General features: G+C 39.7%; 1 protein-coding gene across 7 annotated transcripts in view; it reads left to right on the forward strand.

The window, feature by feature from the left end:
• Nucleotides 1-16,955, forward strand: part of LOC137496911 (zinc finger protein OZF-like) — a 137,839-nt gene that overhangs the window by 56,135 nt on the left and 64,749 nt on the right. For 2 of the 7 annotated variants that reach the window (XM_068226918.1, XM_068226922.1), the window contains exons 1-2: nucleotides 9,055-9,638; nucleotides 10,982-11,072. In XM_068226918.1, the coding sequence (XP_068083019.1) occupies nucleotides 11,019-11,072 (54 nt within the window). In that variant the 5' untranslated portion in view covers nucleotides 9,055-9,638; nucleotides 10,982-11,018. Of the gene's footprint in view, nucleotides 1-3,619; nucleotides 3,869-9,043; nucleotides 9,639-10,981; nucleotides 11,073-12,664; nucleotides 12,757-16,955 lie in introns of those variants that run through there. The other 5 variants (XM_068226919.1, XM_068226923.1, XM_068226924.1 and 2 more) reach the window with 4 other exon arrangements.

Consider the following 16,955-nt stretch of genomic DNA (forward strand, 5'->3'; position numbering starts at 1 on the left):
CTTGGCCACAAACAGTTTGATTTTCCATGTAAATTTAAAAATACGAATTTTGACATATAAGGAACCGAGAATTTCTAATGGAGAGGAATTAGCCGAAACGTATTGGATCGCCGACAAACAATAGTTAGGAAGCTTACAAACAGATTTCAATTTTGAATACCAATCAGCCGAAATAATAGAACAAACACTACCTGAATCTAAGAGAGCTGTTATAGGCTCGTTATTTAACTCAATTTTGAGAAAGGGGACCGGTGCGGGGGAATCCGCCGCAATCCTAAGACACTCTTTGGGGCCTTCAAAAGATGAATTTGAAAATTGCTCGTTCCCTGAATTTACAACCTGTTTACCAGGGGCTGAGTCTCGGGAAGATGGAATAGTCGACTCAGCCGAAGCCACTAGTCACTTTTTATTATTGGCATAGGTGGAATTTGCGCCAGAAGTTGAGCAGGAGGGGGTGCTATTCGAATTGGGACAATTCTTGGCAATATGTGAGAAAGCCCCACATTTGAAACAGCCTTGTGATGACCCGGCTCCATTCCTTGTCCCACTTGACTTGATCAGTGGACACTTGTTGCGCAGATGGTCAGGCGACCCGCAAGCATAACATTTACGGGGATTGACTGGTCGGCGAGGTGGAGGCCGAGTGTTACTAAAGGAAGGCGGGGGTTCTTTCGCGACACGCAAAGAATCGGCGTATCTAACTCCTTCCGCTGAGACGGCCAATGCTTCAAGTTCAGAGAAAGTTCGCGGGCACGCCGCGAAACACAAATATGACCTATAGGATGGTGAAATACCTTCCACAATAGCTTGTACAATCTGATCCTCAGGGAAATGAAGAGCAAACACCCTAGTATAAAACTTAATATCTTGGATGAAGTCTGCCAAGTTTTCATCCAAGCGCTGTACCCGATAATAGTACTTCTGAATAAGGGAGGACCTGGCCCTAGCAGGGATGAAGTTAGCTAGCAAGTGGGCATGGAAATCCTCAATAGATGATTGCTCGGCAATGGCTCTTACGATTTTATCAGAGAGAATACCAATAGCATACGGATATATAATTTGCAAGATTTGACATGGAGAAAGAGAAAACACAAGGGCATGATCCTGAAATTCAACTAAAAATCTTAAAAATGAAATTACGTCACTGGTGGTATTAACGGAAAACTTAGATATACCTCTGAGCAACATTGCCAATGGATGAGGCAAGCTACTAAACCCGGGTGACATAGTAGGTAAAGGTTTCAATGGCAAAGAAGTTAATTCAGAACGGATGTTACTCAACGATGCACGGCGTTCAGACTCGTTGTCCAATGGGGCAGAGATAGTTTGAGCAGCGATGGTTTTCCTATTTACTTCTCCCTTAGCAGGTTCTTCCTCACTACCTACATTCACTATGGTGGGCTGATCAGATTTGGGAGGAACTTCCCCAGTTAACAATTGAGTGACCTTGCTAGATAATTCGGAAATATTTTCCAGGAGCGTACTAGCTTCCTTCCTCTGAACGTCATTCAGTTTTAGAGACAACAGATCGTTAACCCTATTCGAAAAATGAAATAGCCTGCCTTGCACACGCTTAATTTGATTAGGAGACGGATCATTTTCATCAAAAAAACTAACTACAGAAGCTAGCCCAGTAATATTCTCGACGATCGTGGAAAGAGAGTCATCAATTTCTTTCTCTCCCAAATTGGGGATGGAAATGGGCAAATCAAGGGACTCTCTAAGCTTGTTAGTGTCTACTGCAACCGTGCCTCCAGATTGCACATTTCTGATATTTAATTCATAGATCAACTCCTCTTTGCGCAAATAATTAAGATGGAGAACATCGCGAGGGCCGGGCATGATGACAGAACAATTTTGAAAAACTCAAAAAATTCCAGCAACTGAGAAAATTGTTAGAGTTAGGAACAAAACAATGTTTAGCCGTCAAAAGGGGCTAAATTGAGACCCATTCAACCACGCTCTGCTACCACTTGTTACCGTGTTTTAGCGGTAGGTAGAGGTGAAAGAAGGTGCGGGTGTGAATGGATCTCAAGCTACGAAATTATAGTGCATGTAAACTAAATTTAAAATTTAATAAGGTTATATTTTCTTTTCAAAATAAATAAGTAACAAGCATGGCAGGTACAGAGTAGCAAGTCAAATAAGGTAGTTACAATATTCACAGGATTTGGGCTTCGCGCCCCGAATTCACAATGCTTGGGCAATCAGCTCAGTTTTACCCCAAACACAAGTTTTAACAGAGGGGCAGAAAACCCCATTCATACCTAGGAGCCCTTGCTCCAAATTACACTGAAAAGCCTCCTCGAGGCATACCACACTCAAAAGAGCCACTCGCTCTCAAATTTAAGCCTCTCCCAGGCCACACCAAACTCCACCTTCAAGCTGTCCTCAACGGACATAAACACAGGGGTAAAATACCCAATCTACTGAGGTCTATTAAACGAAAAGAATGTTAATTAAATGACCTCTAAAATAACAATTTGAGAGGAGGCGAACTTGCACTCCTAATACACTTTGATTAAGACCTACTTGGCGCTAGGCCGTTAATACAAGGGCTAATCCCATACTAAAGAGGTGACTTAAGAAGAGAGCAATTTGTTTTACATTAACGAAGAATAGGTTGAGAAAAATAAGTTCACCTCAAAACAATATGAGTGGGAGCTCGAGAGGGTTAGCACTCTCTATCCCAGAATGTAGCTTTACAAGAGAATAGATGAAAAGAGTAGTTACATTTTAGGAAAAGGTTACATAGTGGAATGCTTCGAACCCGCCCCGAAAGTTAAACTGCTGAGCTATCAAAGAAAGAATTTATTAATCGGCCATTACCTTGTTGTTGACCGCTGCCGGAGAAAGAGGCGCTTCCCGCCTCCTGCTATGTACTTAATACACTGAAAGATGGAACAGAAGTGGCCCGGAGACCCAAAAATCAGCAGTTTATATCCTCTCGCGGAAGGTTCTAGGTGTTAGGGGAAAGAAAACACCCTCCCACAAACTTTTTATTGGCTAGGGTACAGAAACATATTCAAGTTGGGGGAAGATACCTATGATTGGTCAGAAATTAATAACAGAAATTCGAGATTGGTCAAATGCAAAACAAGGGGAAAGAGAGGGGTATACAGCCAACTTAAACAATAACAGAAAGAAATTTAACAAAGAACAAACTTTTGAAATAAAATTTTCTCCGAAGAACAGTTATTTTTCTTCCCACTAGGGTGTACTATTGTAGTTTTTCAGTGGTGTCCTCTAGAAGAGAAAGTTCACACTTCTTACTTCAAGCAAAACAAAAACACATAAAAAATGACACAGTTCTAAAACTCCGAAATTTACAGGTAGTGAAAGTAGAAAATTAATACCATCAATAAAGTTCAGACTTCCTCCAGCAGAGGAGTTTCAACTGGCGCGCATTTTAAATTAGCGGAGTGGAGGTGTACCGCCCGGTACAGATATGATAGTTACATAAGCCTACTTGAAACAGACACCTCAAAATTCAGTTGATGTAATGTTATATTATGTCTGATAAGCCACTATCGTTTTGATATTATTGATATTAGCAGTAAAAATATAAGCTGATTACAGTGTCCTTAATTATTTTTGTCTATTTCTTTTCATGTCTCAGACCATGCACGAAAAGTGTCAGATCTGTGGAATGTACACAGATAGCGAAGAAGGCCAGCAACAGGGAATCTTCTTTCATCATTTCCCTGTTGCTAGACCTAACATTTGCAGAGAGTGGTTGGACGTTGTGGGGGTCGAACGGTTGCGGCAGCTTCCCCCGAAGCAGCTGAGGAACCGCACTGTGTGTTCGAGGCACTTTCGTCACTCCAGCTATCCAGGACCCCTATCAAAGATGCTGTCCCAGAAAGAAGTAAGTAGTTGTTATTATTGTTGTTCACAGTACCGGTACTGTGACCTATCACATTTTCCTGTGATTCATTTCAATTGCTCTCCATAGGTAATGATCATAAATTCATCAGTGCCAGATGAGGGGGAACCTCGCTTCTCATAATGAAATTTACTATAATGCCTGTCATACCTGAGCTTGCCTTACCTGTAAGTTGAAATGTGTACATTTCTTTGAGGCAGAGTGTAGCTGAAATACCTAACATTTATTATTAACAAAATAGTGCACACATGTGCAAATGTTATTCCTTGTTATAATCCATCAATGGCTTTACGTTGCCTGTATTGTGAAGGTGAGGTATTTAAACGAGCTCACTATTCTAACTGCCTCTTTATCCGAAAACCATTTGTACCGTTTTGTCCACGTTAATTTTAAGTTTGTTGTCTTCAGAATATTTTTCAAGGCTGACCATAGTTGCTTGAAGATAATCTTTGTTGTTAGAACCTATATCTGGGTCATCAGCGTATAAGTACAATTTGGTTGCGTTATGAATTATTTCTGTAATGTCTGCTGTGGCGATATTGAATAGAAGCGGACTGATAGATCACCCTGTAATACTCCACCCCACTGTTTAATAGTACCTGAAGTTGTTTTGCCATCATGAATTCCTACTTTATTTTGTGACAAGACATTGTTTAGTATTTACCTGCTTGTTACCATCATGTTTCCTGGATCTGTGTACATAATCTGTTGCACTAGAATTCATACAATGGCGCCTTTCACAAAAACTAAGTCAGAGGTACTGTACTGTTTAGGGTTATATATATCTTTTCCATTGAGTTGTTGATTACTTTGTATCCTTCATCATTTATTAATTATAGTATAATCATTGTCTTTTGATATGGTGTATTAACTCTACAACTTAGGTCACCTCCCAGAACTACAGGCTCTTTATTTTTCACTATTTTTATGGCTCCCACCACCTGCACTCCTACTGCCTCTGCTACTACTACTACTACTAGCACCGGTGCTGTTGCTGCCACCACCATCTCCTCGCCTGCTGCTACTACGAATAAACTTTTAATGAGTCATCGCTCGTCTGTGCTGACAGTGATATATAACCCTTAGAAAGAAATCTTCCCTTCCTGAGTGCATGTCGTTCATTGTAAAGAGTTGTTATTATGAAGAACTATTGAAGTAATTTCTTATTCTTCAGCCTGTGGACTGTAATTGTTGTTTCACTAATTGGTATTTATGTGCTCAGTGTTCTCCCTAGGACCTTTGTAATGGGTGCACCACCCTGCCGGTTTTAGAGACCGCTTGACTAAACCTAGATATATGCTAATTACATAATATTATTAATAGGTACACATTTGAGTCATTGGGTGCTCCAAATTCACCTATAAATACTGTAAATCTGCCAATTTAAATGATAAATCATTACCATAATTGCATCAGTTACATCGAAGATCAAATGTTTAGCTTGACCACTATGTAGTCGCGAGCAGGGGTCTGGATTAGCGTGCAATCGCATGCGAGCCCTCTATTCCGTATGACATCACAAACCTGTATGGCAGTCCACATGTCCACAGCAACCGAGTGGGAGGCCTAAGTCCTGTGTTACATGATTTGGAAGGAGCAATAGAACACTAGACGTTCAACGCACTCTGTTATAACTTGTTCATGATAATAACATTCAAATAGTTCAATTGTGCAGTTAATATTTACCTGTCTGATATTATTGTTAACGCCCTGAGGGGAACGAATTGAAATTTATATTCATATTGAAGTTTTACATAGTATTCCCCGCCCGGCTACTCATTCTGCCACCCCCCTGACAAACATTTCTGGGGAGAACACTGGTGCTAATGTTATTATTGTTAATTTTACATTCAAATTAAGCAATTTCAGTTTATGAATGCTAATGATTGTTTAGTAATATATTTAATTTTGTATTACAAAACACCCAACAAGTAGGCTGTGCAGTGTGGTCATGTATCTATGAAATTGCGCTTGGGCAGTGGTGGGTTCGAACCCCACTGTAAGCTATCTTGAAGATGGTTTCCCTTCTTTGCAATAGGCAGGCAGATACTAAGGCCATACCGTAAGTAAGGCCACAGTTGCATCCTTCTGAGGCCCATTCCATCGTTGCCATGAATCGGTGTATGAGCCTCATAGGCAAAAAAATGAGATCATTATGAAGCCCAGAACATCATTATAATTTTTCATAAAGGTGGAAAAATGTTAAGTTCATGTTCAGTGTTGTAATTCAAAATATGCCATACATCTGCATGTTTCAGACCCCCATTTTTCTTAATTGCATTCATAATGACTTTTATAAATTCCTGCCCTACAGTTGTTATATAATCAAACACTTTATTTAAACTTCATGGGACATGTATTATTATCATTAATATTAGTATTACTATTAATATTATTATAGGGAGATTAAGTACAGCATGAAACATATCTGCTAAATGGGAAGTGAAAAACTGTAATGTGGAGTTATTTTCAAGAGCAATGAACCTTTCAAACATGTGGTTTACTGAACTCATAGTCTGTTCCTTTATATGAGATCATCATTTGTATGATAATATTCAAATACTGAAGTGGAAGTGTCGTGTGATATTGTGTGAATGATTTGTGTAAAGAAGTCATAGTTTTGGTTAAGCATCCATTTCTACCAAAGGAGGTTTCACTGAAAATCTTGTATTTTGGAGAACATTTCTCATCAGAACACAGGAAATATATTATGCTCTCTCCTCTCTTATTTGCAGTTTGTATGCACATCCTCCTATACAAAAGTATGTACTGGTATGTATGCAATGTCCAAGTAACTAAATTAATATTTGTGAATGTTGTGATGTTGGTAACCCATTCACTTGATGTGATGGTAACAGTTCTACAAACTTTCCTTATCATACTACTGGGCAAGTTGGCCGTGCGGTTAGGAGCGCACAGCTGTGAGCTCGCATCCAGGAGATAGTGGGTTCGCACCCCACTGTCGGCAGCCCTGAAAATGGTTTTCTGTGGTTTCCAATTTTCACACCAGGGAAATGCTGGGGCTGTACCTTAATTAAGGCCACAGCTGCTTCCTTCCCATTCCTAGGCCTTTCCTGTCCCATTGTCGCCATAAGACCTATCTCTGTCAGTGCAACGTAAAGAAACTAGCCTTATCATAATTGTCCCCCTGTGGGTAGGGGGTGGGCAACCACGCAGCCCTTAATTGAATTTTGGCATTGTTTCCGCTTACTTGTGCCAGGCTCCCCACTTGGTTGGCCGGGTGGAGTGCATGCTGTCAGACCACAGATCAGCCTACTCTGCAACCACCAACATAGATTTCCGCCTTCGATATACAGTAGATACAAATGGCACTGTCTGAAGTGAGTTTCCACTGTCTTCAACAGGCATTTCGTCTAGATCACAGCAAAGGCCCTTGCACACCATAATGTTGTGGAAGTAGCAGTATATTTTTCATAATACTGTACTAAATTAGCATACAATTCCTTGGGCATAGCTCTTAATAGGCGGAGCTATGTTGTGCCTTGGCATGGTAATGTTTTGTGCTGGATCAGCTGCCATATTATTGTACGTAGATCCTGATGCTACATATTTCTGTCCATTTATTGGAACTCCTCTCCTGCGGATGGACTGAAAGGAAGCATTATTTGTACCTCCTGCATGTTGTAAGAGGGAACAATCACAGAATCTGTAAGCGCTCTCTTGTCTTTTAAACCCACAAACATATTCATGATTCCATCTTTTTCCATGTAGCAGAAAAATTTAGATATATCCTACTGTCACATAAAATAGAACATTTTTAAGTATTGTAAATAGTGCAGATCAATGAATACATAGGATGCATGCAATTTTGTAGCTTGACATTGTTTATCATCTAAATGCAGATGACTGATTGAATGATATGTTGTGTTTTGGTGCAGTATGTAGGAACAGAGTATGTGCTATCATGTCTTGGTTTCTTCAAACACTACTCTGCCAGAGATTTGCCATCCTCTAGTAGATGCAAAAGAAGTACAAATCTCAATATTTCTCAGCGTGTGGCCCTAGGTGCCTCTTTTGACAGACTGAAAGATGTATCATATAGTAAGTTCCTTGGGAAAATACAAGTGGTGTTGCTGAAAACTTCTGCAATGTCAGTGCAACATTAGACTGCAATAAGAGAGAAAAGTATTATGTTGTACTTTGTCAGTTCCAGTCTTTCTTTCCTAAATGAATGATTTTGTATTTGTGTTGTATTGCATAGCTTTCTGGCTGATGAATATTAATTGATGATTAACACTGCTGAATGTAATGTCATGAGATTATGATATACTATGATCACTAAAACTTTTGTGCAAATTTCTACACAATTTTATACCTGTAACACTGTGGATAGTAGGTAGAATATAGCTCCATAAACCAAAAGATCATGTTTCATTTCAATTTATCTTTGAATCCTACAAACTCCCTCCTTATCATATGAGTTTCCTTTCATCATTGTGGTTCCCGTGTATGGTTTTTTTTCTTACATTGTATTTATATTTTATTTCCTGCATAAATGGCATATCTTGATACTATTGACTGTTACGGTTGGCTTAAGTAGTGTTAAAGAGGACTGATGTATCAGGGGATGTTAGTGTCTATTTCTGTCATAGGTCTTAATCTGAGATAGGGATTGCCAATCCCACTCACCTTCTGGTCACTTCCTTCCTCGCTTTGTGAGTTAGCTTCCATTTTCCTCAGCAGAAACAAACAAAAGCAGCACAGGCAAGGCCAGTCACTCCCATCCTTCATGGCTTTGTGAATTAGTAAAAGTAAAATATAACTCCATAAATGAAATAATTATGATAAGCAGCACAAGCTGGTAAGCTTCTTTTCTCCAGCAAAAAAATATTATTAATAATAATAATAAAGCACAGGCCAACCTCCAGGTATATTGTTGTTCAGAATGCAGTATTTCAGAAAAAGGTAACAAAGAAGGAAAGAAAAGGAAATTAAAGAAAAAATATGAGGAAAGAAAAGAACAAAAATATATTTAATATAATATTTAGGAGTGGGGGGGGGGCGAGAACCTGGGGACCCTCCGCGCGCTAAGCGATTTAAATCGCCCGCCCGGTAATTTTAGTTCAGCCCTGTGCTCACTAGAGGCGCTATTGTGCAATCCCTGGCGATCTTTGCGCAGCCGTTGCGGACAGAAGTGAAAAATAACGTTGAGAGTCATCTCTTACTCATTCTCTTTGGTTACGTTGCTTCATTGCCGTTAAAAATTCAGTGCGTTTCCAGCCAAATTAGCGGTACAGTTGTTCAATCTCGAGTGAAAAACTGCATGACTTACTTGGGTGTTTGTATCATTGTGTAGAATATTTGTTTCCATTGCTTAACTGGTCGTTTCAACTTTTGATACAGTTGATGCTTTGCGTTAGGTACTCAGATGTGCGGCATATGACTGGTCGTATATTCGTCTGGACAAAGAGGGCCGTAATAGTTATAATTGTCCAAATACGGCAATTACCTGTAAGCGTTTCGGTTTCGAAGTGGCGTTCTGTTTTTACTACTGCTTTTTGGTTACTAACTCAGTTATGACTAACTTGTAGGGCAGTTTTATCCCCGTAATTATGTTGTTTCTGTACGGCTCGTTTCATTAAAGAATTGTGTTTTTTTTCACTTTTCTCTGCAAATAAGAACACCAATGTGCCAAACCATCTAAGCTGCCATATGCAGAAATTTCAATTTAACTGTATTTCGGTCGCTTGAACGCCAGTTTCTTCTACAAGTCGACATCATATGACATGAGGTAATGCGTTAAATTCCCACAGGTGTGTTTTTGACTTTTTATAGTGATATAGCCTCTACTAGATGTACTCCACACAACCCAATAACCTGAATGTCTATTTCAGATGTATTAAATACTATTCAAAACAGAATCTGTGGGGTTGTAACATTAATTGTGTTTAAAGAATGTTAATCTGAAAGGTATTAATTGTTGTGTGCATCAGTAGTCCTTTGACTGGTTTGATGCAGCACACCTTGCCACCCTATCCCCTTCTAACCTTTTCCATTCTAAGTAACTACTACACCAACTCTAATCGTTTTGTCATATTCATGCCTTGATCTACCCCTGCTATTCTTACTATCTACACTTCCCTCAAAACCTAACTGAAAAATTCCTGAGTGTCCTCTCATTCTCTCTCTTCTTCTCATTAAATGTAACCAAATTAATTTCCTTTCATCAATTCGATTCATTATCTCATTATTTGTGATTCAATCTACCCATCTCACCTTCAGCAGTCTTCTGTTACACCACATCATATGATTATATAGGTTCTTAATATCCGTTGTGTAAACTGTCCATTTTCAAACTTGTATGATATGCATCAAATTTGCTTAATTCTTTTCTTTTGGCCGTGTGCAGTCCTCTGTAAGAGGTAGATAAACTCAGGATTGTCTGTGGTTTTGCCATGGCCAGGCAAGTCTTTTTGTCACATTGCTCAGCAAATACACAGTATGTCAACTGGTAATGCTCCAGACAAACTCACCGCCGTAGTTTCAGTTGGATCTGTTATCTAGCATATATTAAATGTTGTTGCTAGAAAGTATAATGTTACTGAAATGTGTCAAAAGTCAAATGGATCATTCAGGTCAGAAATAAAGTGATAGCGAATATGGTTGATAAGAGGAGAAAAATTTGGTACAAGTTGACATTTAGAAAGAAAGAAAGGATTAATAGGATGCATGTTGCGAAACCCAGAAATCAATCAGCTGATTTCAAAGGGAAGTGTATGGGGTAGGAATTTGGTTGGGCATTGGTACATATTAGAACAGATGGGGTATGTAATAGTTACATAGAAAAGATTGGGTAAGCACAGGATACTGTGGCGTGAAGATCTGTATGAAACCAGTCTATGTACCTGGAGGATAGCTCACGATATGGAGATCTGTATCAAACCAGTCTACAGACATTGAGTGGCCACTGGCTTCTCACCAAGTTGCCCATGGTTCAGTCCCAGCCAGTGCATGTGAGGTGTTTGAAATAAAATCCATATGCCTTGATTTGAATTCCATGCAGTCGTACATCGTTGGTCTGTACACTTTGACTCCAAAAATAATAATATATCTATTTTATTTTTCTTGTTTCAGTAGACAGTTCATGTAAATACTTCTGCTGCTGTTTGAAATGGACCAGAAAATTGAGATTAAGAAGGAACCAATCTGGCGTGAAGGACATTTTGTAAGTATAATTCCAGGTTACTTTGTAGTGACTGGAATTCAGTTCATGTTCAAAAATTTGTATTAAAGGAATTAGTCCTAGTATTGGAAATGAAATCTCATAGTGTACTACTCTTTTAGGTTGTGATTATACAGGGTTATTCCAAATGATTTATTGCATTCTAAAATCTAGAATTAATTTTCATTTTCAATAAAGTTCGGTACATAACAAGAAACATAAACTTGCCATCTTTTGAAGAGTACTTTAGTGGGTGTTTAATTGTGCCTCCTTTCATTGCATGACACATCTAGATGGCAGCCTGGTTTCATTCCTGTACAGTGTAGCATGTCGCTGTCGATGGCCATCAGTTGAGCGGTGGTTGATGTAGTTTCTTGAGTCAGCAGTCCATAGATTGATGCAGACTTCCATGCCGCCCTATCCTGTGGTAATCCTTTCATTTCTACGTAACTACTGTATCCTACGTCTGCTCTAATCTGTTTGTCATATTCTTATCTTGGTATACCCCTACCATTCATATCACCTACACTTCACTCGAAAAGTAACTGAACAAGTCCTGGTTGTCTTCAAATGTGTCCTATCATTATCCTTCTTCTTGTTTCGTATAGACTGAATGAGGACCACGATATTCAACTATTATATTTGCGGTGGGTTTTGATGTTTGCCCTTTCTCTTGCTGTGTTCCTTTCTCTCCTTTGTCCAGAGAGTACCTGTTTTCCTTCTTGTTGCTTTGTCCTGGAACTTCTTTTGTTTAAGCATCCTCCTGAGAGATGTCCAGTCTTGTATATCTCTTTCTGTTCCTCCCACTTCCTGCAGATATTTGTTTACTTCCATCAACCATGATGATTGGGTCTTCCTGTTTTGCCAGTAAACAAGCAGCTGGTTGGTCAATCTGGCAGGATGCATCCTGTATACATGTCCATAAAATGCTAGGTGTCTCTTCCTGGCTACATGCATGATTTTTTCATGTTATTTATAGAGCTCTTGGTTGGATCCACTTTGTATTCATTCCCTTCCTTGACTGGTCCTAATATCTTCCTCAATTTTTTCTCTCCTGAGTTTTGAGCGTGTCTGTGTGTCCCTCCCTGTTGAATATTAGACATCCTAAGGATATAAGGATTCGGGTGAATGGCTGACTTGTAGTGCTTCATTTTAATGTTGTGGGAGAGACAATTTTTGTCATAAGCGTTCTTGGACAGTTGTAACTTATTAACTCGAGTTGATAATTTTTTTATTTATTTATTTATTTATTTATTTATCTATTTCTGATTTACATTTGTGGTGAAGTTAGAGCTCACAGCCCTCCCTTACACTTAACCACTATAAACAATAAAATTTATAAATGTAAGCATAGAAATGAGACATAGAAATTCTGAAAGGAAATAATACTATGGACAGATAATTCTAAGTTGGGCCTACATATCAGTACCGCAATTTGTGTGACAATACTAATAATAATAATAAAAAATGAAGAAAACCCATTCACACAACATACACACAATGACTCACACAACTCAGTTTTATGTTCCCAGGAAACTTTCAGCAGGCAGAATTGAATTTATGAGAGGAAGTAAAGTGCCAAATGTCCATTGTAGAAATTCGTTCGTATTAGTGGAATTTCAACTAGAGAACCAGAGCTGGTACTAATTTCATGGAATGAGGAAAGAAAACTAAAATTACAAGAGAGGTAAGTAGGAGTGTTCATCGAGAGTACTTGGTAAACAAGTGTCATTAGGTGAAAATTCCTTCACTCATTTATGCGAAGCAATCCCGATGTATTGAAATATGGTGTAACATGAGTGTCATGTCGCAGTTGGAAGGCATACCGTATGCATGAGTTTTGTGCTCGCTGAAGTCTCAAAGCTTGTTCAGCATTTAGATTGGCTAGTACCGTATCACAGTAGTCTAAAATTGGGAATAGTAGTGCTTGGATTAATTTTAATTTAAGTTTTGGAAGAAAATTTTTTTTGTTACGATTCAGGGGATAAAGAGTTGCATGAACATTTCTACATACATTTGCTAGGTGTTCATTCCAGGTCAGATTCTCATTGATGAAGATTCCAAGATTAGTTACATTTTTAAGGTATGTCATTGATTATGATTTGAGAAGGATTGATATTGCTTATTACATGTAATAATTTAGTTTCCTATGATATTACTTTGTGCTTTACGAGGATTTAGAATTAAGTTGTTGTTTTTATCAGGCGGTAAGCCTTTCAATATCTGAATTAATATGTTGAACTGTTTCATGTAAATTGTTTGTAGTGGTGTGTTTGTATATCTGCAGATCATCCACATATAAGTGGTAGTTGCAATACTGAAGTGTGGAAATTATGTCATTAATATGCAAGATGAACAGTAAGGGCTCTAGAACAGACCGTTGAGGGACACCGAATGATTTCACAGCCCACTGGGATCTTTGATTGTTTACTGCTACTCACTGGCGACGATTTGTAAGGTATGACTCAAAAAAATTTAGGGTTATCGGGCCGACATGCAGAAAGCGCAGCTTCGATAATAGTACACTTAAGAAAATGGAAATTGCAACACCATCAAGGCATTGGTCGTTTGTGGTGATTTTCAAGATATGGAACGATGCCATGTAGGTATATAAACAATCAAAGTTTCGGACCCATTGGATTGTTGCTACAGGTCTCCCCACATGAATGGTCGCGGAGGAATCAACTCCAGTATACGGACTCTGGTGTAGCGTAGTTGATTTTCAGTCTGTGCAGTGAAGTGTTCCCCGTCAAACATGCCTCGATGACAGAGAAGAACACACTATCAACAACTGTCGCCGTTGGAGAGGGCTCGGATAATTGGGTTGTGTGAGGCTGGATTATCGCTAAGGACTGTCGCTGCACGTGTTGGCCGACCGGCATCTACGGTACAATGTGTATGGCGGCAGTGGTCAAATGAAGGTACCCACACTCGTAGACCTGACATAGGCCCAGCGCGACTGACACCTGTGAGAGAGGATCGCCGCATCATTCGGATGGCCCGGATGGAATCCCATGCAACAGCAGCGCAAATTTGAGCAGCTGTGGCACTCCACGTTATACAACAGACTGTTGGTAATCGCCTTCATGCAGCTGGCTTACGAGCCCGTGTCCCTGCAGAAGGTATTCCATTGACCCCACAACAGCGACGTGTAAGACTGACCTGGTGTCGAGAAATATTGACATGGGTCGACGAATGGCATAGGGTCGTCTTTAGTGATGAATCACGCTTCTGTCTTGCCCGCAGTGATCGCCGGAATCGTGTGCGTCAATGTACCGGTGAGAGGGGCTGCCCAGATCTTATTGTCGAGAGGCACACATGGCCAACACCAAGCGTTATGGTCTGGGGAGCTATTGGCTTTCATGTGAAATCTCAATTGGTGCTTGTTGAGGGGACTATGACTGCTCGACAGTACGTTGATAGGGTACTCAATCCAGTGGTTGTCCCTATGATGGCGAACATTGTTAATGGGATGTTTCAGCAGGACAGTGCCCAGGTTCACACTGCACGCATCTCCAGAGAAGCTCTCCATGACATCAGAACCTTAGAATGGCCCGCCAGATCCCTGGACCTTAGTCCTATTGAGCATGTGTGGGACGTGATGGGTCGACAACTGGACAACTGGCCGACCGTCCTCAGCCACCCACAACTCTGGAATAACTGACCCGTGCAGTGCAGCGAGCATGGGCCACAATTTGTCAGGAAGAGATCCAGGGCCTTGTTAAGTCCATGTATCATCAATGTATTGCATCCTGTGGTGGGCACATCCTGTATTGATTGTTGTCCAAACTTGCAGTCAGAGGGACTTGGAAGTGTAATCATCGAATCACAACCGAACACTCGTCCTGTATGTTCATTTGCAGCAATGTAGCACCACTCCTTCTGGGTGTTGCAATTTCTTTTTTCTTCAGTGTATGTCTATATTTAACGTGTCAAACACACTACTAAAGTCAAGGAGTGTTAGTATCGTCACATGCCGTTTGCCCATTGCTAGTCTTATGTCATCTGTTACCCGAAGATGTGCAGTCGTAGTACTGTGTCCCTTTCTGAAGCCAGATTGCAATGGGTCAAAGAGAGAATGTCCGGTTAAGAATTCTATTAGCTGCTCGTGTACAACTCGTTCAAGAACTTTTGAGAGAGGGGTTAGAATCGAAATAGGCTGGTAATCAGATGGCGCATTTGCTGTGGTACTTTTATGTTTTAATATTGGGGTTACTAGAGCATCCTTCCATGCAGTTGGAAACGTCCCTGTGGCGAGACAGTGGTTTACAATGTGGGTAATATTTGGTAGGACCGTGCCAAAAATGTTTTTTATGAAGCCTGCTCCTTTAGCTTATGACTTAACTGAATTCAAAATACGCTTTACATCATTTATACTGACAGGGTGAAAAGAGAAATTATGTTCATTTTCTGTAGGGCCACTGATTCTTTCATTTAGATTGATTTGATTTTGAGGTGGAGATTCCTTTATTGGGTTAGTAACGAAGTGAGAGTTAAGTGTACCGAGAGATATAGTTGGCTCTTTGCATTTTCCAACTCCCACAGCTCGATGTTTGTTCCAGGTTTCACGTGCATTTAAGTTCTTTGTTGCATTTTTAATGTGATTAAATTTGCTGTTGCAAATTAATTTCTTTGTTCTGTTACATAAAAGATGATAGTCTTCAAAATCTATTTCATTATTTGTTTCCTTGTATCGACGGAACATTGTGTCATGGCGAGCTAGTGTTGCTTTTATATCATTTGTTAAACAAGGTGCAGGCGAGAAAGTGACTCTAGTTTGCCTAACTTTAGCATGCTTGTCATATAGTCCTATGAGTAGAGAATTAAATTTTGTCACTTTCATGTCTGTGTGTTGCAACTGCTTTATATCTTCCAAAGGTAAACTGTACGCATCATTTTTTAGTTGTAGATCGATATTTTTTTGATCCCTATAACTAATGCATTCAGCTTTGTATTTTTGTACACGTAGGGAGTAGCACAGGTAAATTAAGTCATGAGTTGAGATGCCAGGTACAGGAAATTGACTGTACGTAAGAACTTTGTGCAGGTTATTTGTAATGAGGAGGTCAATTCACGTATGGCTTGTATATCTAAGTGTATGAACATGATTAGTTGCATCTAGTGGTAAGATCGTCATGTTGATGGAGGTAAATAGTTTGCTGATTCGGTCTGGTTTGCCAATCGGGGCCAAGATCTTTGAGTTAGTCACCAAGAAGTAGTATATGTTCGTAGGTTGGTACTAGTTTGAGAAGGTCAGGTTCAAGGTCGGAGATGTTGGTAACATTCGGTAGTTTATAGACAATTCCTATCAATACTTTTTGACGGTTAATTATGGTCTCAGCAAACATATATTCCGTATGTGGAGTGATGCCAGATGATGATTTAATAATTATTGTATTTTAATATCATCTCTACAGTACATTGCTACACCACCACCACCACCGCTCCTGGCAGTGCGATCATGCCGATAGAGAGTATATCCTTCTAGTTTTACAAGGGTAGAGCTAATTTTATGGGACAACCAGGCTTCAGTAATAAACATAATATGCATATTACAGGTTGTTATTTTCGAATGAACTTCATCTGTGTGACTAAGGAGTGAGATGGAATTGATATGGCAACACTGTAGAGTTCCCAAGAACGGAGACAGTGATTGTTTCAATAGCAGTTCAGTAGGCTGAGGGCTAGAAGCAGTTGGTGAAGGTACACGAGGGTTATTGTCGTCTAGGAATACACTCTGGTCAATGACATTCAGGAATGCCTTGTCAACAGTAACAGTAGTTTCAAAGACACCGGCTGCTGACATGATTAAAGGGTAGATGACACATTACTGGAACAGACACTGATAACACACACACGCACACTGACACACACACACACGCACAA

This window comes from Anabrus simplex, chromosome 3, assembly GCF_040414725.1.
Source record: "Anabrus simplex isolate iqAnaSimp1 chromosome 3, ASM4041472v1, whole genome shotgun sequence".
Taxonomy (NCBI): Eukaryota; Metazoa; Arthropoda; class Insecta; order Orthoptera; family Tettigoniidae; genus Anabrus; species Anabrus simplex.